Source organism: Salvelinus alpinus, chromosome 13 (genome assembly GCF_045679555.1).
Source record: "Salvelinus alpinus chromosome 13, SLU_Salpinus.1, whole genome shotgun sequence".
Taxonomy (NCBI): Eukaryota; Metazoa; Chordata; class Actinopteri; order Salmoniformes; family Salmonidae; genus Salvelinus; species Salvelinus alpinus.
The window spans coordinates 17,080,038-17,105,037 of record NC_092098.1 but is presented as its reverse complement, the minus strand read 5'-3'; the positions used below and the strand labels follow the sequence as shown (position 1 = coordinate 17,105,037).

At 43.4% G+C, this 25,000-nt stretch overlaps 1 protein-coding gene across 20 annotated transcripts in view; it reads right to left on the bottom strand.

The window, feature by feature from the left end:
- The window catches only part of LOC139537211 (RNA-binding protein Musashi homolog 2-like), a 350,657-nt gene that overhangs the window by 54,839 nt on the left and 270,818 nt on the right, over positions 1-25,000 (bottom strand). For 13 of the 20 annotated variants that reach the window (XM_071338275.1, XM_071338269.1, XM_071338270.1 and 10 more), the window contains one exon: positions 14,260-14,431. In XM_071338275.1, the coding sequence (XP_071194376.1) occupies positions 14,260-14,431 (172 nt within the window). The remainder of the gene's footprint in view (positions 1-14,259; positions 14,432-25,000) is intronic. The other 7 variants (XM_071338274.1, XM_071338272.1, XM_071338277.1 and 4 more) reach the window with 1 other exon arrangement.

Here is a 25,000-nt window from a genome sequence, read left to right as displayed (position 1 = left end):
GGTATACAGAAGATAGCCCTACTTGGTAAAAGACCAAGTCCATATTATGGCAAGAACAGCTCAAAAAAGTAAAGAGAAACGACAGTACATCATTACTTTAAGACATGAAGGTCAGTCAATCTGGAAAACTTCAAGAATTTCAAAAGTTTCTTCAAGTATAGTCGCAAAAACAATCAAGAGCTATGATGAAACTGGCCTCATGACAACCGCCACAAGAAAGGAAGACCCAGTTACCTCTGCTGCAGAGGATAAGTTATTTCGAGTTACCAGCCTCAGAAATTGCAGCCCAAATAAATGCTTCACAGAGTTCAAGTAACAGACATCTCAACATCAACTGTTCAGAGGAGACTGAATGAATCAGGCCTTCATGGTCGAATTGCTGCAAAGAAACCATTACTAAAGGACACCAATAAGAAGAAGAGACTTGCTTGGCCCAAGAAACATGAGGAATTGACATTAGACCGGTGGACATCTGTCTTTTGGTCTGATTAGTCCAAATTTGAGATTTTTGGTTCCAACCGCTGTGTCTTTGTGAGATGCAGAGTAGGTGAACGGATGATCTCTGCATGTATGGTTCCCAACATGGAGCATGGAGGAGGAGGTGTGATGGTGTGGGGGTGCTTTGCTGGTGGCACTGTCTGTGATTTATTTAGAATTCAAGGCACACTTAACCAGCATGGCTACCACAGCATTCTGCAGCAATACACCATCCCATCTGGTTTGCGCTTAGTGGGACTATCATTGGTTTTTCTACAGGACAATGACCCAAAACACACCTCCAGGCTGTGTAAGGGCTATTTGACCAAGAAGGAGAGTGATGGAGTGCTGCATCAGCTGACCTGGCCTCCACAATCACCCAACCTCAACCCAATTGTGATGGTTTGTGGATGAGTTGGGCCGCAGAGTGAAGGAAAAGCAGCCAACAAGTGCTCAGAATATTTGGGAACTCCTTCAAGACTGTTGGAAAATAATTCCTCATGAAGTTGGTTGCGAGAATGCCAAGAGTGTGCAAAGCTATCATCAAGGTAAAGGGTGGCTACGTTGACGAATCTCAAATATAAAATATATTTTGATTTATTTAACCCTTTTTTGGTTACTACATGATTCCATATGTGTTATTTAATAGTTTTGATGTCTTCAGTATTATTCTACAATGTAGAAAATTGTAAAAAATTAAGAAAAACCCTTGAATGAGTAGGTGTGTCCAAACGTTTGACTGGTATTGTATATAAAAAGATTTATGGCACACGAGACACCTGTCTGATTCACACCTGTCTCAGTGGACTAATCCACTGAAGAGGCCGCAGGGATGGCCCACCAGTATCACCAGTAGTACATTTACTGTTAATTCCCATAATTTCTAATCTACAATGTTTGTTTGGTTACGGTAATTTCTGTTAATGCATTCAATATATTATTATTACAGTCTTACCATTGTCATTGTAGGAGTGGACACGTTGTTTGCAGAGCACACAACCTAGGCTACACTTGTGAGAAAAAAAGTGTTGGTTTATTTCATTCCACTTATGAGTTGTCAATTAATTCATTGACAGGAGCGCTCCAAACAAAAGACAATCTTGAGTAAGGACACGCACCTGATTACGCACAGAAGTAGACCTAGGCTACTTGGCCTGCACACAAAGGTTTCTATCCATGAGTCTGGGTACCAGGCCATTAGGACCTGATGGTAGGTAGCAAGTTGGGTAGTACCAAAGCATGTCTAGAGTATATAAAAAGGAGATTACTGTGACTCAGCGGTCACATGTAGGCCTATAAATATGTAACGACGTGGGTTGTGAGCCGGGAAGCAAGTTTAGGGAGTGAGTGTTTTAATAAATATACACAATATAATACAAAATAGGAAACACAAACAACGCACAGACTTGACACAGGAACAGAAACAATGATGCCTGGAGAAGGAACCAAAGGGAGTGACATATATAGGGCAGATAATCAAGGAGGTGATGGAGTCCAGGTGAGTCATTATACGCAGATGCGCCTAACGATGGTGAAAGGTGTGTGCCATAATGAGCAGCCTGGTGACCTAGAGGCCGGAGAGGGAGCACACATGACAAAATGTGCCAATAGTTCCTCAATGTAGCCTATTTAAAAATCTTTCCAGCTCTCTCCCTTTCGATAACCACAACATGAAAGGGGGAAGAAATGTCCAGTGGAAACATAAAAATAGGCCTACCTGATTACTTCCAATCCCTTGAGCAAATAGTCTACAGCTGTGTCTGTCTGTCCGAAGCTTAAACAATGTTGCAAGTTAGCTAGCATGATCAGGCTGGACCAAGTTAATATCTGATGCAATGTTTCAAGTTATTTTCAGACAGGCAATGCGTGGCCATGCGTAGCCAATGTGATTTATAGGATATTTATTTTTATCAGGATATTTTCTGCCTGCAGGCTGCAATGTTTTTATTTGTTGGTTTATGTAGGCTATTTTTACATATTGGCAATGGCAATAGAAGTTAGTTTTTGATTTGTATCATTTTCATTTAGATTGATTTTGAGACATGAAGACTTTAATATAAATTAAATGAAACTGTTCCACGGAAATGTGCATATGAAAATCATAACTGGCACGCAGATCAGTAGAAATGGTATGATAACTTGGCATTTCAAATGGAAAAGGTTGCCAACCACTGGTGTAGCCTATTACCGGCAACTTCAGGAGCGGACCAGCAGCAGCTGGCAGTCGGAGTGTCGGGAACAGGTTTGTTTCTTCTGTTTAGGCTATATTGATCTCTGGCTCCCTCTTTAGTCATTTTTGTGTCTTCATTTTTTAAAGCATTAGACAAGCTCAGTAGCCTACATATAGTTGATTTTATTCAAATATAGGGTGTGTCTATGTATCGAAAAAAATACACGTTTAAAAATGATGACCAATCGATTGGTCGAAAGAACAGACAACTATCTGTTGACCATTCTTTTTTGGGGTCGGGGCCGGCCCTAATTAGCCCTAATATGTCAGCTGATAACTGGTACCCCTTGTATACAGCCTCGCTATTGTAATTTTACTGCTGCTCTTTAATGATTTGTTACTTTTATTTCTTATTCTTATTTATTTAGATTGTTTTGGTAAACTGCACTGTTGGTTAGGGGCTTGTAAGTAAGCGTTTCACTGTAAGGTCTACTACACCTGTTCTATTCGGCATATGTGACAAATACAATTTGATTTGAACACAAACACACACAGTATCAATCACTGCCAGATGGAGGATGGATAAGAGTGTGTGTGTGTGTGTGTGTGTGTGTGTGTGTGTGTGTGTGTGTGTGTGTGTGTGTGTGTGTGTGTGTGTGTGTGTGTGTGTGTGTGTGTGTGTGTGTGTGTGTGTGTGTGTGTGTGTGTGTGTGAGTGTAAGGGGGCTGAGTAAAGCTGAAGCAGACCCGTCGGGCCTACAAGACAAAGTTTATTTATTGTTCCTCTGCTGTCAAGACGCTCATTACAAACACCAGTCCACAAGTTAATTATCTGGACAGCTTTCAAACAGCAGCAGCTGTGGGAACATATTGAGAAACAGAGTGTGTGTTCGGGATGTGTGTGAGAGCAGAGTGTGTGTTTGTGTGCATGTGTGTGTATCCCTCTGTATATTGAGACATTTGAGTGTGTGAACAGGTGAGTAAGTGAGTGAGTTTGATCGAAGGACAGATCAAGGAAGATCAGTTTGATCATCGCAAACATACTGTTCCTTTTAAAGCGAGATTATTTCAAAGCCTTTATCTGTTGTCATAAAAAGCTGTTATCATCTCCAGCCAAAGCTTTGTCTAAATTAGCCAGTAAAAAGGGATTCCCTCTAGCCAGAAGCAAATCACTAGAATCCACTCTGATATCTTTGTTTTATAGAGAACACACACCATGATAGCCTTGTGTTAAGGTTATCACAGTGTACTAACTTGATAAACTACTTCGCTGTTCCCCTGTGAAAGTCTCCATTATGTCAAACAGCTTTGCTCTCTCTAGTGAGTTTACGCTGCAACTAACTTTCTGCAGAAATAGTATATAGTATAGTCACTGGACACTTTAAATCGGCTTTCCTCAGCTAAGCCTTGTCAATTCTCAGCATCACCTCAGACCAGACCAGGGGTGTTGTGACAGAGACAGAGGACAGCTCAGAGACCAGCTCTCCACTTCCAGGGCAAAGAAACATGTATGTCTGGGTAATAAATATCCAATCAGCCTTTTGCTGCCCATGACAAAGCTCAATTTAATCCTGAACAAGTGAGAAGATGCTTCTGACTGAGGGGCGATGAGGGGAGACCTGACCTGCAGGAACGAAATATGAGAGGCTAGACCAGCTTAGGGACTGATGAGAAAACAAATCACTGAACACAAAGAGAAGTGTCAGAGGTGGATCATTGTGAATTTGGCAATGATGTGATATCATGGGAAGTGATGGCATCATTATCTCTACGATGACAATGATAATACACACATTGCTTTAGAATTTGGCCCGTCAATGTAGAAAAATACCATCTCCTAAACTGTGATTGAACAAACCACATGGAGTTCGGTGGGAGTATTTCAGCCTGTGTGTCAGGGCAGGCATTATGGGCAGGCCTTAGGGGGCCTGGCCTGCCCTACCGTACCTCCCTGCCCGTCCACATAAAATATTGAAATATTGATAATTTACAGGGGTGGAAAAAGTACTCAATTGTCATACTTGAGAAAAAGTAAAGATACCTTAACAGAAAATGACTCAAGTAAAAGTGAAAGTCACCCAGTAAAAGACTATTTGAGTAAAAGTCTAAAAGTATTAGGTTTTAAATATACTTAAGTGTCAAAAGTAAATGTAATTGCTAAAATGTACATAAGTATCAAAAGTAAAAGTATAAGTAATTTCAAATTCCTTATATTAAGCAAACCAGACGGGACAATTTTCTTGTTTTTTTTAATTTACGGATAGCCAGGGGCATGCTCCAACACTCAGACATAATTTACAAACGAAGCATTTGTGTTTAGTGAGTCCACCAGATCAGGCAGTAGGGATGACCAGGGATGTTCTCTTGATAAGTGTTTGAATTGGACCATTTTCCTGTCAAAATGTAACGAGTTATTTTGGGTGTCAGAGAAAATGTTTGGAGTAAGAAGTACATTTCTTTAGGAATGTAGTGAAGTAAAGGTAAATGTTGCCCAAAATATAAATAGTAAAGTAAAGTACAGATACCCCCCCCCCCCACCCAAAATACTTAAGTAGTACTTTAAATTATTTTTGCTTAAGTACTTTACACCACTGACAATTTATTTGACCAAGACGCGAGCCGACGGAAAGATGCATCAATCTCAGATAAAGTATTAGAGCGAGCGAAACAGCGCCCCTCTGTCTCAGTAAGTGTAGCCCATGTATCTGATGCTGTCTGGACAAAAATGGTATGGCAATGTCTTTCTCTTTTTTTGCCAGACAGCATCAGATACATGGGCTACACTTACTGAGACAGAGGGGCGCTGTTTTGCTCGCTCAAATGCTATTTTGGACGAACGTGCAACGGTAACCTACTTTTTAAGTGATTTGTTTGACAATCAGATGGAAACATCATGACAGGTTGTGTTCATACCACATTAAAAGGTCATAATTACATGTCTTTACTATAAAACCCACACTAGAACTGCTAAAGCAGTCATTTGGACTGTTCATTCATTTAAAAAAATATTACGCTGCCATTTTTAAAGTCATGCCCCCCTCCGTCCTTGACTTTTCCTAAATCAGTCTATAAAACACACTGTCTTTGTTAGAATCTTAATATCACAAACAGAACTGGTGTTATAATCAGTTTTAAGAGGACATGTCATTTTTTTATGGTTTTCCTCCATTGCCCCTGCTTCTCACGAACGTAGTTCTCCCGATAGTTGAAGGTGCCATGCCAAGTTGATAATAACCCCGATAATTGCCTTGAAATTTAACCTAAGAAATACCTAAACTAATTTCACAGATACAGTACCAGACAAAGGTTTGGACACACCTATTCATTCAAGGGATTTTCTTTATTTTTACTATTTTCTACATTGTAGAATAATAATGAAGACATCAAAACTATGAAATAACACATATGGAATCATGTAGTAACCCAAAAAAAGTTAAACAAATCAAAATATATGTTATATTTGAGATTCTTCAAAGTAGCCACCCTTTGCCTTGATGACGGCTTTGCATACGCTTGGCATTCTCTCAACCAACTTCATGAGGTAGTCACCTGGAATTCATTTCAATTAACAGGTGTGCATTGTTAAAAGTTCATTTGTGGAATTTCTTTCCTTCTTAAGGCGTCAGTCCATGGTTGCAACACTCACTACCGAGTTCCAACCTGCCTCTGGAAGGAACATCAGCGCAAGAACTGTTCGTTGGGAGTTTCATGAAATGGGTTTTCATGGCCGAGCAGCCGCACATAAGCCTAAGATCACTATGCGCAATGCCAAGTGTTGGCTGGAGTGGTGTAAAGCTCGCCGCCATTGGACTCTGGAGCAGTGGAAACGTGTTCTCTAGAGTGATGAATCACGCTTCACCATCTGGCAGTCCGACAGAGAAATCTGAGTTTGGCAGATGCCTGGAGAACGCTACCTGCCCGAATGCATAGTGCCAACTGTAAAGTTTGGTGGAGGAGGAATAATGGTCTGGTGCTGTTTTTCATGGTTCGGGCTATGCCCCTTAGTTACAGTGAAGGGAAATCTTAACCCTACAGCCTACAATGACATTCTACATGATTCTGTGGTTCCAACTTTGTGCAACAGTTTGGGTAAGGCCCTTTCCTGTTTCAGCATGACAATACTCCCGTGCACAAAGCGAGGTCCATACCGAAATGGTTTGTCGAGATCGGTGTTGAAGAACTTGACTGGCCTGCACAGAGCCTTGACCTCATCCCCATCTAACACCTTTTCGATGAATTGGAACGCCGACAGCGAGCCAGGCCTAATCGCCCAACATCAAGCAAGTCCCCACAACAATTTTGGAATGAGATGTTGGACGAGCAGGTGTCCACATACTTTTGGTCATGTAGTGTAAGTCCTGTGCCATTATTTTATTTGATCTGATTTTATAGTAAGAAGAATATAATTGAATGTAGCTGAATAAAATAAAAAGGACATTTTTTCCCATAACAGAGGGAGTGCGCATATAAAGTGTCTATGTTGAGCGTAAAAGTGATCATAGGTTCTATGTGCTAGATTTAGAGTTATTTGTCAACTTTAGTTGTGAATGATACAAACCTTAGAATGTCTTAGAAATCAACACATATATGGGCTGCATGATGTGACTGTAGGCTATTGACGATTTGAGAAAGTAGCAAAAAAATCTTGTGCTCTGTTCCTTGCCTCAGGCTTCACAGCTGTTCTCTCATCAAGTGATCATATTTTCACCAATCAGACTATTCTCAATTTAATATTTTCTTTACCAATATGTAAAATTAGTTTTGTTTTAGAATGGCCCATTATCAAATGGGCAGGGGGAAAAATACATGCCATCTGTATGCATTCAAATAGCGAATGGAGGCCACGTTTTCCCGCCGGTCTACTTTGTAGGCTACTTCGGTTTTAGCATGTTCTTCATATGAGCAGCTGAGAAATACATTTAAGAACACTTATCTCACTCCACATCAACCGCTGTTTGAGGAGCATGCTCTCACTGTCTGACAGGTGATGTTCCTGTTTGAGGAGCATGCTCTCGCTGCCTGACAGGTGATGTTCCTGTTTGAGGAGCATGCTCTCACTGTCTGACAGGTGATGGTCCTGTTTGAGGAGCATGGTCTCACTGTCTGACAGGTGATGTTCCTGTTTGAGGAGCATGCTCTCGCTGTCTGACAGGTGATGTTCCTGTTTGAGGAGCATGCTCTCGCTGCCTGACAGGTGATGTTCCTGTTTGAGGAGCATGCTCTCACTGTCTGACAGGTGATGGTCCTGTTTGAGGAGCATGGTCTCACTGTCTGACAGGTGATGTTCCTGTTTGAGGAGCATGCTCTCGCTGTCTGACAGGTGATGTTCCTGTTTGAGGAGCATGCTCTCACTGTCTGACAGGTGATGTTCCTGTTTGAGGAGCATGCTCTCGCTGTCTGACAGGTGATGTTCCTGTTTGAGGAGCATGCTCGCACTGCCTGAGAGGTGATGTTCCTGTTTGAGGAGCATGCTCTCACTGTCTGACAGGTGATGTTCCTGTTTGAGGAGCATGCTCTCGCTGTCTGACAGGTGATGTTCCTGTTTGAGGAGCATGCTCGCACTGCCTGAGAGGTGATGTTCCTGTTTGAGGAGCATGCTCTCACTGTCTGACAGGTGATGTTCCTGTTTGAGGAGCATGCTCTCACTGTCTGACAGGTGATGTTCCTGTTTGAGGAGCATGCTCTCGCTGCCCGACAGGTGATGTTCCTGTTTGAGGAGCATGCTCTCACTGTCTGACAGGTGATGTTCCTGTTTGAGGAGCATGCTCTCCCTGTCTGACAGGTGATGTTCCTGTTTGAGGAGCATGCTCTCGCTGTCTGACAGGTGATGTTCCTGTTTGAGGAGCATGCTCTCGCTGTCTGACAGGTGATGTTCCTGTTTGAGGAGCATGCTCTCACTGTCTGACAGGTGATGTTCCTGTTTGAGGAGCATGCTCTCGCTGCCCGACAGGTGATGTTCCTGTTTGAGGAGCATGCTCTCACTGTCTGACAGGTGATGTTCCTGTTTGAGGAGCATGCTCTCCCTGTCTGACAGGTGATGTTCCTGTTTGAGGAGCATGCTCTCGCTGCCCGACAGGTGATGTTCCTGTTAGAGGAGCATGCTCTCGCTGCCCGAAAGGTGATGTTCCTGTTTGAGGAGCATGCTCTCGCTGCCCGACAGGTGATGTTCCTGTTTGAGGAGCATGCTCACGCTGCCCGACAGGTGATATTCCTGTTTGAGGAGCATGCTCTCGCTGCCCGACAGGTGATATTCCTGTTTGAGGAGCATGCTCTCGCTGCCCGACAGGTGATGTTCCTGTTTGAGGAGCATGCTCTCGCTGCCTGACAGGTGATGTTCCTGTTTGAGGAGCATGCTATCCCTGCCTGACAGGTGATATTCCTGTTTGAGGAGCATGCTCTCCCTGCCTGACAGGTGATGTTCCTGTTTGAGGAGCATGCTCTCGCTGTCTGACAGGTGATGTTCCTGTTTAAGGAGCATGCTCTCGCTGCCTGACAGGTGATGTTCCTGTTTGAGGAGCATGCTCTCGCTGCCTGACAGGTGATGTTCCTGTTTGAGGAGCATGCTCTCGCTGTCTGACAGGTGATGTTCCTGTTTGAGGAGCATGCTCTCGCTGCCGACAGGTGATGTTCCTGTTTAAGGAGCATGCTCTCACTGCCCGACAGGTGATATTCCGTCCTCACTCTGTATGCCATGGGCTCTCCAACCTTGTTCCTGCAGCTACCCAGGGCTGACTGTCCCAGCAGAGAGTTAAATGAGGCACATCTACATGGCAGGGAGTGGGGGGGTCAGGGGCTGGTATTTAAAGGGCATGGCGTGAATACTGTTCTGTGGTGCTCTGTTGACACATGGGCCGCTGCCTCAGGACATGGAGGGAGGGCTACAGCACATCAGGGGCATGCAGAGCAACCGCAGTCATTTGCCCATAGACGGAAAAAATTTAAACTTTCCTCACACATACTCTCTCACACACCCACTCATCTCCACACTCTGACACACATTCACAGACATTTAAAGTAACTGTCCAGTGAAAATATCACTTTTAAAAGTTAATATTCTGTTAACTCATACCCAAATAATGTTCTTGAGTTGACATATACTTGTACTGGTGGCATAAATGGGAGAAAAAACACAAAAAATCTCACCTTAAACTTGTATGTCTAACAGACCATTTACAAAATATTAATATTAATAGAATAATATTTCTTAGGACCGGTATATATTCTGTTGTTGGGGTACGCCCACACCATTCTGTTTTTGGGGTACGCCCACACCATTCTGTTGTTGGGGTACACCCACACCATTCTGTTGTTGGGGTACGCCCACACCATTCTGTTGTTGGGGTACGCCCACACCATTATATTGTTGGGGTACGCCCACACCATTATACTGTTGGGGTACACCCACACCATTATATTGTTGAGGTACACCCACACCATTATATTGTTGTGGTACACCCACACCATTATATTGTTGGGGTACACCCACACCATTATATTGTTGAGGTACGCCCACACCATTATATTGTTGGGGTACACCCACACCATTATATTGTTGAGGTACGCCCACACCATTATATTGTTGAGGTACACCCACACCATTATATTGTTGAGGTACGCCCACACCATTATATTGTTGAGGTACACCCACAGCATTATATTGTTGAGGTACGCCCACAGCATTATATTGTTGAGGTACACCCACACCATTATATTGTTGAGGTACACCTAGACCATTATATTGTTGAGGTACGCCCACACCATTATATTGTTGAGGTACGCCCACACCATTATATTGTTGAGGTACACCCACACCATTATATTGTTGAGGTACACCCACACCATTATATTGTTGGGGTACGCCCACACCATTATATTGTTGGGGTACGCCCACACCATTATTTTGTTGGGGTACGCCCACACCATTATATTGTTGGGGTACGCCCACACCATTATATTGTTGGGGTACGCCCACACCATTATATTGTTGAGGTACTCCCACACCATTATATTGTTGGGGTACACCCACACCATTATATTGTTGGGGTACGCCCACACCATTATATTGTTGAGGTACACCCACACCATTATATTGTTGGGGTACGCCCACACCATTATATTGTTGAGGTACGCCCACACCATTATATTGTTGGGGTACACCGACACCATTATATTGTTGGGGTACGCCCACACCATTATATTGTTGAGGTACACCCACACCATTATATTGTTGAGGTACACCCACACCATTATATTGTTGAGGTACACCCACACCATTATATTGTTGGGGTACGCCCACACCATTATATTGTTGAGGTACGCCCACACCATTATATTGTTGGGGTACACCCACACCATTATATTGTTGAGGTACGCCCACACCATTATATTGTTGGGGTACACCCACACCATTATATTGTTGGGGTACACCCACACCATTATATTGTTGGGGTACGCCCACACCATTATATTGTTGAGGTACACCCACACCATTATATTGTTGAGGTACACCCACACCATTATATTGTTGGGGTACGCCCACACCATTATATTGTTGAGGTACGCCCACACCATTATATTGTTGGGGTACACCGACACCATTATATTGTTGGGGTACGCCCACACCATTATATTGTTGAGGTACACCCACACCATTATATTGTTGAGGTACACCCACACCATTATATTGTTGAGGTACACCCACACCATTATATTGTTGGGGTACGCCCACACCATTATATTGTTGAGGTACGCCCACACCATTATATTGTTGGGGTACACCCACACCATTATATTGTTGAGGTACGCCCACACCATTATATTGTTGGGGTACACCCACACCATTATATTGTTGAGGTACACCCACACCATTATATTGTTGGGGTACGCCCACACCATTATATTGTTGAGGTACGCCCACACCATTATATTGTTGAGGTACGCCCACACCATTATATTGTTGAGGTACGCCCACACCATTCCGACAGAGAAAAGCTGCTTTTTTATTTTCTTCATATACACCATGTTTTTGAAGGAAAACAATTTCACTCATATTGTAAGTCATATAGTTAATATTTCATAGAAATCTGGAAACACTGGACAGTTACTTTAAACAGGACACATATTCAGACACCCCAATCAGCAGCCTGCATGTGTGTATATGCAACATGTCATTGTTAACAGAGGTAGGGGTGCGAGCATGTACACTAGGGGGATCTGAGTCTGAGCGGAGAAGACAGAAGACAAAAAGAGGGAGGAGAAGAGAAGGAGGAGGAGAGGAGAAGAAGGAAACTCATTACTCTGGCGTGTTGCTGTGTTGAACCTAGCGTCTCTGCCGCCCGCCATCTCAGTAAATAAAGTCTGTCATTGGATCTGGCCCGGTGGCTGTTTCCAGGCCCTGTTATTTGCGTTATTAATATGCATGCTAATGTACCTATTTTATGGCTCAACAGTTCTGATTCACTTCAAAATCAATTATCCATCTGGTACACCCATACTTTGCCCAGGCTCAAATGTGTATTAATTTCAGCAAACATACATCGGGCACAACACAATAAAGATAAATGGCTAGATTAGGTGCAGTAAACAAAGGAACTAGGGGCAAGTTTTAATGAGATTTGGCTTATAAGAACCTTACAGTTCCTTAAATAATGAGCCTGGCTCTGTTTTTTTCCAAATGCAAATTATACAAAGGAATGTTTCGCTGTCCTGCCTTTTCCAATTTCATTTAGATAAGAGTGTCTCCAAATAAGTTGGCAGTTAATATTCTCACATGAGCACTCCCCGCCTCCTCTGCCGCTATTCTCCCTCCGGAGCAGACTGTTTTTCCCCCTCATCCATAGTGACGCATTGATCCGTAATAAGTTCCGAAAAGTTCACTGTGCTTGTTAAATAGTTCAAACTGACAAAATCTGGACTGGGAACTACTTAGACAGTGCTGACAGAACCACTTACGGGTGTTACCGCCACTTTTACCATAAACCATCAGCAAAATCAGTCTGATATCAGTGTCATGCCCTTAGCAACCCCTCGCCCTGAGACAGAGAGGTGAGGAAAGAGAGAGATGGGGAGCTGAATGGTGATGAAGGAGAGAAAAGGAAAGGAGAGAAGAGGTACAGCTACAGCTGGCTGCCTACAGATGAGGGCCCTCCATGACACCCCTCTGTGTCCCTGTCATTACCCACTGCTGGGGTCACACAGACGGAGTGATGAATCCATAATATGACATCACCTCAATTTTCCTCTCCATTTATCCCAGTAATGTGGTGCCCTGTTCCCTACGCCCAGGACCACCCAGGACTCATCAGCGCCAAGAAAATAGACCACTTGTGGACACGGAAACGGCACACCTTAGATGAGCTCAATGTGGAGCTCAGTTAATCTGAGTACATTTTCCTCTATCTCACGAGACATTAGTTAGACTCAATACATTTTTGCAAATGTATTGAAAATGAAATAAAGAAATATAACATTTACATAAGTATTCACACCCCCTTAATACTTTGTAGAAGCACCTTTGGCAGCGATTACAGCTGTGAGTCGTTCTGGGTAAGTCTCTAAGAGCTTTCCACACCTGGATTGTGCAACATTTACCCATTATTCTTTAAAAAATGATTTAAGTCCTGTCAAATTGGTTGTTGATCATTGCTAGACAATAATTTTCAGGTCTTGCCATAGAATTTCAAGTAGATTTAAGTCAAAACTGTAACTCGGCCACTCAGGAACATTCACTGTCTTCTTGGTAAGCAACTCCAGTGTATATTTGGCCTTGTGTTTTAGGTTATTGTTCTGCTGAAAGGTGAATTCATCTCCCAGTGTCTGGTGGAAAGCAGATTAAACCAGGTTGTCCTCTAGGATTTTGCCTGTGCTTACCTCCATTCCATTTCTTTTTTATCCTGAAAAACTCCCCAGTCCTTAACGATGACAAGCATACCCATAACATGATGCAGACACCACTATGCTTGAAAATGTGGAGAGTGGTACTAACACTGTATTCAGGAGAAAAAGTGAATTACTTTGCCACATCTACTTTTTTTATTTTGTCCCAGCTACTAATAGGTGCCCTTCTTTGCGATGCATTGGAAAACCTCCCTGGTCTTTGTGGTTGAATCTGTATTTGAAATTCACTGTTCAGACTGAGGGATCTTACAGATAATTGTACTGTGTGTGTATGGGGTACAGAAATTAGATAGTTTTAACATGATTTTTGAATGACTATTACTGCACACAGGAGTCCATGCAACTTGTTATGTAACTTAAGCAACTTCTTACTCCTGAACGTATTAAGGTTTACCATAACAAAGGGGTTAAATACTTATTGACTGAAGACATTTAAGCTTTTTATTTTTAATGAATTTGTAAAATAAATAAAAAACATAATTCCACTTTGACATTCTGGGGTATTGTGTGTAGAACAGTGATCAAAATCTCAATTTAATCCATGTTAAATTCAGGCTGTAAAACAACAACATTTGGAAAAAGTTGGTGTCAAGGGGTGTGAATACTTTCTGAAGGCACTGTATATCACCAGCACATTGGTTCTCTTTTATTACTTAAAAAAAACAATGAATCAGAGACCTGCACGATTGTTGGAGAGTGAGTGTTAGGGAATGTTACCGTGTGGGACTGAGTAGTGTGCTGGACTTTGCTGGAGTAGTGTTGGTCCATACTCACTCAGCATGCCCATCCCCAGCATGAAGGCGTCCATGGTGTAGGGCAGGCCCCTGGCCCTCCCTCGTGTGCCTGGTGGGAACATCACCTCCTTGGGCTGGGCCTTCTTACATTCTACCTGTGGACACAGTGGGAAAAAAATGAAAAATCAGTCCTACTGGCCCCATGGAGGGAGAAGAATGGGACTGGGCAGGACATATCCAGATTCCAGTAGGACTCGCTCACAGAACAATAATGTTGCTTCTTTCTAAAAAGCTCAAGTTTGCTTGTCTGGGGAAAAATCTAAGGTCAACCCTCCGGAGTATTCCAGTGCCTTTTGAAACTACTGGTGCATCAGGAGAGTTGTAGAAGAGCCTCCAAACATATTTCCCCGTACCACAGTCACCTGCTAGTGGGGGGGGGGGGGGGCTTCAAATCTATTCTAACCCTGGCAGACCTTCTTATCATTCAGGAGTAGACTGACTGAGGAATATGGAGAAAAAATCCTCCTCCACCATGACTTCCACACAAACACTTTAGACAGCCCCCATCATCTCAATGAATGCCTTTGTTTTCTTTCATTTCATTCAAATTCCTGTCAGTCTTCCCAGAGAGAGACAGAGAGACAGTAGAGTGAATTCTGAGGCCAGGTTGGTAAAATTCTCATTTCTGCCTCTGTGTGCTCATCTGCTCTACAGTACCCAGCCCATTCCACCTGGAGCGCTCGTTCTCTCTCTCTCTCTCTCTCTTGCCAAAGCAAGTGAAATAGATAATAAACAAAAGTGAAATAAACAATAAAAAATGAACAGTAAACAATACACTCACAAAAGAATAAAGACATTTCAAATGTCATATTATGTCTATATACAGTGTTGTAATGATGTGAAAATAGTTAAAGTACAAAAGGGAAAATAAATAAACATAAATATAGGTTGTATTTACAATGGTGTTTGTTCTTCACTGTTTGCCCTTTTCTTGTGGCAACAGGTCACAAATCCTGCTGCTGTCATTGCACACTGTGGTATTTCACCCAGTAGATATGGGAGTTTATCAAAATGTGAATTCTTTGTGGGTCTCTCTCTTGCGTGCTATTTCTCTCTCCCCTCTCTATCTCTATCTCTCCTGCCATCTACTCTCTGCTCTCACACACACCTAGTTCTGCCCTCTTATGACTAACATATTCTCCTCCAACACAATGCTTATCAGCTGGTAGATGTGACAGGTCTAAATACTAGCAATACAGCAAACCTGTATGAACATGTATATGCAAAAAATAAATAATGTACTCTATGTCAACACCGCTGAGAAGAAATACATCAATGTTCTCGCTAAAGAACATGCACACAGATATATCTGTATAGACATATACAAACATGAGACCACACATGCCAAGCACGGGCACACACACATCCGCACACAAAGTCTCACACACACACACAAACACACACAAAGTCTCTCTCACACACACACACACACACACACACACACACACACACACACACACACACACACACACACACACACACACACACACACACACACACACACACACACGCAAACACACACAAATTCACAAGCTTCACAATCTCATCCATCCTTCAGAGAGGAGCAGCTGGGGTAAACAGAGCAGGACCTGTCTAGGAGGGGAGTGTGTGGTGGTGAGGGGGGGTTGATCAGACCAGAAATAACATTCCACTCTGACAGACTGATAGGGAAGGGGGGGGGGGGGGTTCATCCACACCAGTGAGAAAGTCATCTCCAGCCGTATCCTATTTACCACACATCTATCTGGGCTTTATGAAATATACAGGAGTGTGTGTCTGTGTGACTGGCTCGGCTGACAGGGCTGGCATGTCTGTGCCGTGTGTCTATCGCCTACTCTTCTCTTTGGTAGGCCGAGCCTGTTCATCGCGCCGCACAATCTGTCTGCTCCACTGCCTGCTTGGGCCCTAGGCCTGTCCATCTGTTTGTCTGTCTGCCTCCTGGCTTCGTGTCTAACCCACAGCCTCAGATTTAACAGGGCCTCTCTCTCTCTCTCTCTCGCTCTGCTATTCAAATTCACATGCATGTCATCCTGCCCACTGCACAATATAAGCTACTTCTCCTCTGCTGGGTTGGATACCATTGCACAGTGCAGGTAAACCCCAGCATCCATACAAATGCAAATGGCCAAGGCTGCACCTCTGCTCTGCTCTGACAAGCTCCAGGCAAACATTACCATTCCTTCACTGATCCTCCACTGTAGAAACAGCCTGGTATTATACAGTGTTATTATACAGCGTGAGTTGCTGAGTTAGAATAAAAGTTGCCAGTGCCTAAGTGTGAAGGTTGCTGTGTTAGATTAATAGTTGTGGTGTACAAATGTGAATGGTGGCTGCTTGCTGTGTTAGTGTGAAGGCTCACTATCTCCAGAGGAAAAGTTGCAGTGTAAAACCACTAAGATTAGTGGCTGTTGGAGGGCTAGTCGATTAAAGAAAGCAGAGGCCATTGAAACACACTGTCCCTTCGTTCGCTGCAAAGCACTTTGTAGCTGTCACAGAGCACCTGTCCTCCTAGCTAGCGACGCTGCTCTGTTCTCTCACCCCCATTTGTGCCTCTACGCTTCCTACCCTGTGAGAGCGACAATTTTCAGACTGCCATCATTTTCCAATCAAAGCAAATGGGAGCTTAAATACCTGTAATGTGTGGGAGGGGTTGAGGAGGAAGGGGAAGCAGAGCAGGAGAGTGCACTAGCAGCCTAATTGTCAGGGAATGACCTCTATACTGAGTGGAGAGAAACCAGGCGGGACAAATAGGACTATTAAAAGTCTCTGCACACTGACTGGGGCTAACACACCTACACCCACCTCACACATCTCACACACCTACACACTGGCTGGGGCTCATGCACAGACACACACCTCAAACATCTACACACCCCTCACATGCTTACACACACTTTCTGTTCAGTGGGTGACTGACTGGCTGGGTGGTGTTCAGCTGGACAGGAGCTCAGGAACAAGCACAGGAAGTGCCAGGTACACCGCTCTCTTCTCCCCAGCAGCTCCAGTCCCTCCCTCCCCCACCATACACACCTCACAGCCCACTGTCACATCCAGGTAGCTGGGCCATCCACCAACCACATGGGCTGGGGGGGAGTGAATCCCCGGAATGGCTGCTGTGAGTCAGTCAGGTCTGGTTGGAGTGGGTTTGTTATTCAGGGGAATAGCTCTCCTCTCCTCTCCTGTCGTCTGTTAAAAATGAGCCGAGAGCTTGGCGGCTAGTGTGTGAGGGCAACACAGACGTGGGGGATAGACGGGCCAAGAGGAGAGTTCACATCACTACTCAGACCTGAGACTCTCAATCAGGCTGCCTCAGAGCATCCTCTTCCCTCCTGAACACACACACACACACACACACACACACACACACACACACACACACACACACACACACACACACACACACACACACACACACACACACACACACACACACACACACACACACACACACACACACACACACAGATACCGCCACTATCTATAGACCATAAGCATTGCCTCTTTGATTCTCCTCGTAGTGGTGCTGCTACGACGGCCCAGTTAGATAGATAAGGGCGTATTAGTAAGCATCACCATCTCTAAAACACAGCTGACTCTGCCAAGCTGAGAGGGCAGGATTTATCCAGCGGTCGTGACCTTCTCAATAGATCTCTCATTCCCATTAACCTTGTGGGTGTTGTAGGGAGCTGTGTGGGCGTGTCAGCCCTGTATCAGGCCTGCAGCAATGTCCTCTGAGATGCGTGCCGTGGAGTGGGCGTGGGGTGGGCTACGTTGCGGCAGCGTTCACTCCACTACAGAGTGGATTATATCAGTCTACTTAAAAGGGCTAGCACTCTGGAGAAGGGAAACAGCGTGATTCATCCACTATAGCCTTCCAATTCCCAGCTGAACAGTAAAAAGCAATGAATGGTGTGAGAATGTCAGTCAGCTGAGTGATGTCAAGCCTGTGGGCACAGGCCATGGGATTATTCACTTAAGAAAAATGAGCTCACAGCCATTTGACTGCTGAATATTTACACTAAAGGTTGTTTAAAGGGTGAAATCCCTTATAACTCAGTGCAAACATCATCACACTTTAACAGCGTCAAGACATTCTGACCAACAGAATCAGATGCAATTTGCATATATGTGACCCGTTTCAGGAAACTAGGCATATGTCGCGGGTTACTCCTTCACACGAGAGCCGTTTGAACGTAATCTTAAAAAAAAAAATTGAAATGTGTTTTTTGTCCAGAAATGACTTCTGGAACATGTGAACTTTCATGTGCCTTAATAACAAACGTGTATGCCATCTGTAAATACGAATAGAATTGTTAAATTACGAGCCTAGTTGGTTTAGCCACAGAAAACGACAGCAACCTTCCCGCTAGCCATGATTGGCTGAGATAATGTTAGCTGGCTGGCTCACTAGCTAGTGTTACATGTATATATTGTATATAGACTTATTTTTCACTGTATTATTGACTGTATGTTTGTTTTACTCCATGTGTAACTATGTGTTGTTGTATGTGTCGAACTGCTTTGCTTTATCTTGGCCAGGTCGCAATTGTAAATGAGAACGTGTTCTCAATTTGCCTACCTGGTTAAATAAAGGTGAAATAAATAAATAAAATAAAAATGTATGATCTTATTATTCGTATCTCAGAGCAAATTGCTTGGCTAGTTATAGCCTAATGTTAGCTAGCTAACATTGAACCTGGTTGGTTAGCTACCTGCAGATTCATGCAGGGTAGTAACGTCATGAGTTGTGATTATGGTTCATTGTTTAGCTAGCTAGCTAGCTACCTGTCTTAACAAAAGACTCCACTATGCAAGTATCCATGTCAATAGAATGTCACTGCGACAACTGTTGATAGACATAGCTGATAAATTCGCTCTGGCTATCTACTCCGATTTCAGACCACAGGTAAGATAGTCTAGCGAGCTACATTTTCAGATATTACACGTTTCTAATTTTTACATAAAGTCTTTTCATTTCAAGTTAAGGTGTACTGTTAGCTAGCTGGCTAACGTTAGCTGGCTGGCTCGCAAGCTAGCTAACGTTACGTGTATTATCTTATTATTCGTATCTCAGAACCATTTCCTTTGCTTGTTATAGCCTAATGTTTTGCTAGCTAACATCGAACCTGGTTGGTTAGCTACCTGCAGATTCATGCAGGGTAGTAACGTCATGAGTTGTGATTATGGTTCATTGTTTAGCTAGCTAGCAAGCTATATGTCTTAACAAAATAATTTGAATAGTTCATTTCGACAACTGTTAGCCAGTTAGCTTGGGTGTTTGACTGCTGTTAGGACAGAACGCTCAGATCAACCCTTAAAGGGATTGGTGGAGCTAATTAAGAGGGTGTGAACGATGCTGAATGGGTGTAGACGAAGAAGAGCTCTCCAGTAAGTACCAAAACATTGAAAGGCCATTTTCTCAAAAGTTTATCAACTTTCAAAGCAGAATTACTGTAGTGTATGATACCATTTTGGAGCTCTGTGTCTCTGCTTTTATCCAATGTAAAAAACACAATTTTAAATTTTGCTACACAAGACCGAATCAAGGCGGTCGATCACATATTACAAAAGCATAATTGTTTTTTAACGTCACAGTCAAGAACAATGCTAGCTTACATAATACGTCCTTTATTTACGCATGACATGGAAGTGGTATATAACTTGGTAAAACAGGAATCTTCTGTATCTTCATTTTCAGTCTGTGTAACCTTTGTCTGAAATGGTGGATAGTTTTTACGGCAGTAGACCATCTTGAGAACACCCTCTTCACAACTCCACCTATAAACCAAAGGTTTTAGTGATTCTGCATCTCTACTATTGTACCTCTATGAGAGGAGAGGTGAGAAGAAAGAGCAGACTAGGGGACGTTGATGATCGCTTATTTTTCAGGACAACCTGTTCTCCATAATCAGATTTTCAGACCTTTCAGATGCAGGGTACCAAACACTTTTCTCCAAAGTAAATCTGTCATGAAGGAAGCACACACAGATATGCCACCTCCTTTTGGCGTATGCAATTGCACAGCCACACAAAGAGTACTGAACCAGAGAGCACAGGATGACTTCCTTATCAAAGGACTGAATCATGAAATGAGAGGCAAAATAAGCTGCTTGTACTGAACAAGGGACATGGTAAAAGCGCTCACAAAGACTTTGGGGAAAAATTACAGCAAGAAAAACGCTTCCTGTTTCATGGCTGTATGATGCAATAATGGTGGGTCACTATGTTACGCGCAATGTGCATAAAAAACACACAGCACCTGTCATGGTAGCAATAATTGCTTGTAATACACCAGATGTATGTCCTTGAACCGATTATTTTAAAATTGCACACAGAAGAAGTCATAGGGATAATTTAGTTGCTAATGGCAGCCTGCAGTAGCTCGGCCTTCAACTTGAGTTATTCAATGAGAGGGGGCAGCACTGAGCTAGCCTGCAACGTCCCTTCCTGGAATAGCTCAAACTGCTTTTCTCAATTAGATTTGCTCAACTCCTGCGTCCTCTCTCCTCCGTCATTTCTAGACTCCTTTTGAAAAAGCTTAAAGGTAATCGAGGAGAGGCGGCGAGGAGAGGGTAAGTGGACGAAAATGTGTATGAAATGAGACGACATATCCAATCACGCGTCATCAGGCAAATGACGTTTGCAGGGTGGAATCCCAAAATAAATGTAGAAAGTGATAAAAACGAATTTGAATAGAATAAAGGATAAGTAGCATATTGTTTAAAAATGTTTGCATGCTTTTCTCCTTCGAGAAAACACTAGCAGATTCAAAGGGGGTGTGGCAGATTTCAAAACTCTTCTGTGAAGGACTCAGGTAGGATACACTTGTGCTTCCTCGCCAAAAGAAGGCTATCGAGGAGGGGAGGACCGTTTACCGTTTGCCTACTAACGAATTCAAACACTCCTCGACCACTCAACCACTTAACGGTTTCTGGGTCACGAAAAAGAGAAGACTGAGGAGAGAATCCTGAGGAGAGAGGACGGAGGAGGTACTTTTGCCAAAACAAGAAAACCCCTATGTCTCCATGTGACGTCATCTTAACTGACTTCATTTGGCTTCAATTCGCTATTGAGTCTTCATATAGGAATGAATGGTGTCACGTGATCAATGGCTTTGTCCATTCATATATACAGTCATTGCTTTTAACATACTGCACGTTCTATCTGTCAGTATACTGAACTCTAAGTGACTGTCTCACAGCAGGCATGTAATCGTTGGATCTGTCACTATACTGAACTCTAAGTGACTGTCTCACAGCAGGCATGTAATCGTTGGATCTGTCACTATACTGAACTCTAAGTGACTGTCTCACAGCAGGCATGTAATCGTTGGATCTGTCACTATCTGGCTGTAACGTTCATGTTCATATACATCCTAACAGCAATGGGACATGGGTTTTGAGTTTGACACAATCAAGATGTATCACAGAACATCAAGATCGGCCGGTATGTTATTTAACTGAAATTCTGGACTAAATTACAGGACATCAATCTAAAACAATATGGGTGAAATGTGGATTCAATGTACATAATATTTTTCAACATTCAGTCCCTCCAGCAACACCTCTCCCTATTTCCATACAGTAGATGGAGGCATGCCTGTAATTTATAGCCTTCCCTCCCTGTTCCAGTCAGTGTGGGCTGGAAGCAGCGCTACCTGCCTGCCTGCCTGCTTGCCTGCCTGCTTGCCTGCCTGCTTGCCTGCCTGCTCACTACAGTAATTGGTTGGCCATGTCAGGGGACCCGACTGGGAAATTGACTACTAACGGAAAATTCATCCCTGCGGCAGTGATCATTCTCTACTGAGGAATATCATAAATGACACATTTAAGAACATTACCTTGGAGCAGTTCACTAAAACCAATATGGGCCTATTTTAACGGCACACTACTCCCATCTAGAGATCTGAGCCACTACTTGATAGGTGTTCATTATGCATTCATATTGGGAGGCGGGTGGTGGAGAGAACAGAGATCATTGCTTCGATTAGAGGGATGACTGAATGACTCTTGTCAAAGAGAGAGGGCAACAGCAACCTGCCATCAACTCTATAGCATCCACATCATCTAGATCCACTTCACTGTTCCCTTCTAGGCTCCCTCCAACCACTGTACTACTGGCAATGGCAGGGGGACAAACGCTTCTGCTGCTGAAAGGTATCAGAAAAGCCCAGGTTATCCAGGACAGCAGAACTCCCTGTAACTTGAATTAAATTACATGAGAGACATGAGACCGTGTGCATTATTGATACACTTAAAGTAACTTCGCCTATGAGACCCCCTGCCCTCTCTCTCGCTCTCTCTCTCTCTTTCTCTCCAACTATCTCTCTCTCTCTCTATCTCTCAATACACTTCCCTGCTTCTGACATTTCCCTGCCTCCGCCAGTATTTCTATCTGTGCTACAGCAACTCACATTAGAACAGCTTTACTTCAAAACATGACTTGTATCCTGTCACTTTGACAAGGTCAGCCCTAACTCAGAGTTGGAGCAGCTGCTTCCTGTACAGTACCTCTCAGGTCTTAATATCTAGTGAAACCATTTTCACTAGAGGAGAACTAACTCCGTTACAACCTGCTGAGATGAATCATCTATACTGAACAAAAGTATAAAAGCAACATGCACAATTTCAAAGATTTTACTGTGTTACAGTTCATATGAGGAAATCAATTCATTAGGCCCTAATCTATGGATTTCACATGACAGGCAATACAGATATAGATATGTTAGTCACAGATACCTTAAAGAAAATGGACCTCACAATGGGTCTCAGCATCTCGTCACGGTATTTTTGTACATTCAAATTGCCATCGATAAAATGCAACTGTGTTCGTTGTATGTAGCTTATGCCTGCCCATACCAGAACCCCACCGCCACATTGGGGCACTCTGTTCACAATGTTAACGTCAGCAAACCGTTCGCCCACACGACGCCATACACATGGTCTGCGGTTGAGAGGCCAGTTGGACATAGTGACAAATTCTCTAAAACGACGTTGGAGGCGGCTTATGGTAGAAAAATTAACATTCAATTATCTGTCAACAGCTCTGGTGGACATTCCTACAGTCAGCATGCCAATTGCACACTTCTTCAAAAATTCAGACATCTGTGACATTGTGTTGTGTGACAAAACTGCACATTTTAGAGTGGCTTTGTTTTGTCCCCAGCACCTGTTTAATGATCATGCTTTTTAATCAGCTTCTTGATATACCACACCTGTCAGGTGGATGGATTATCTTGGCAAAGGAGAAATGCTCATAAACAGGGATGTAAACAAATTTGTGCATAGAATTTGAGAGAAATAAGCTTTTTGTACGTATGGAACATTTCTGCGATTTTTTATTGCAGCTCACGAAACATGGGACCAACACTTTACATGTTGCGTTTATATTTTTGTTCAGTATAGCTACAAATCCAATGGTAGCAGATTACAGACTGTTACCAATCTAATTCTAAAACCACCAGATTCCAACGTGTTTCCTCATATTCACACTGAGCCACAGTTTCTCTTCCTGTCTCAGTATGTCAAAGCTATGTCTCTACTTGGACATGGAGAGTGGACACTAACTCAAAGCAGATCCAACAAAACACAGGACACTCAGGAAGAGAGGGACAAAAGAGACAAGACAAGGTTTTCAAGGTTGTAGTTGTAAATCACTGCATGGTGGTATTTGAGAATTGAGAATATCATTGATTAATGTAAACCAAAATGAACATTGGGACTGATAGTATATTCAGATGTGAATAGCAATTAAAGAGGAATAATACAGGGGGTCCCAGTGAACCCCAAATTCAGTGTTTCCTTAAAGCAGCGTGTGTATCTGAGAGGTCCCATCTGTCAGAGAGGCGCTGCAGCGTGGCATGTCGTGCTGATGTAACATGGTGTGTGTGTGTGTGTGTGTGTGTGTGTGTGTGTGTGTGTGTGTGTGTGTGTGTGTGTGTGTGTGTGTGTGTGTGTGTGTGTGTGTGTGTGTGTGTGTGTGTGTGTGTGTGTGTGAGTGTGTGTGCTCTGCTGACTGACTGACTGACAGACAGTGTGTCACTCCCTCCCTCATCGTCCCTGGCCATCCTGCCAGTCATCCATCAGGCTCATCAGCCCAACAGCAGCCCATTAGGCCCAGCTCACATATTAATGACAATCTATGCCTCTTGATAAATGTCACACTGGCGCTGAAGTGCTAGCAGATTCTCACAGTTCCCTCCACACGGTACCACACAACACCATCTCAGAGGACCGCTGATTGCAGCTTCTTTGTTCCACGACAACACTATACTTCCACTATGGTTCTACTCCATTACACTGAGGTGTTCCTCACCAACCAGGAACCCTCTCCATGAGGAGGTGTGGCTGAATGACTAATGGCCATAATATAAGCTACCCAATCAGCACCCCTCTACTGCTTGACAGCGTAAACTTAATGCATAGAGCAGGTGTTAGTCTATCACACACACCAGCAGGTGGCGATATACAGGGCTACCTGGAGAGATTTAGAGAGATAAAGTGAGACCTTATTGTCATTCAGCCTCTGTCCCCCTGGCCGCCTCGCAGATGAGGCAAAACTCACACTATAACAACCAGAGAGGAAGTTGGTGATCAGGATGACATTGAGACAGAGAGAGAGAGAGAGAACAGGCCATTTCCTCAATCACTCTCTCGCTCCTCATT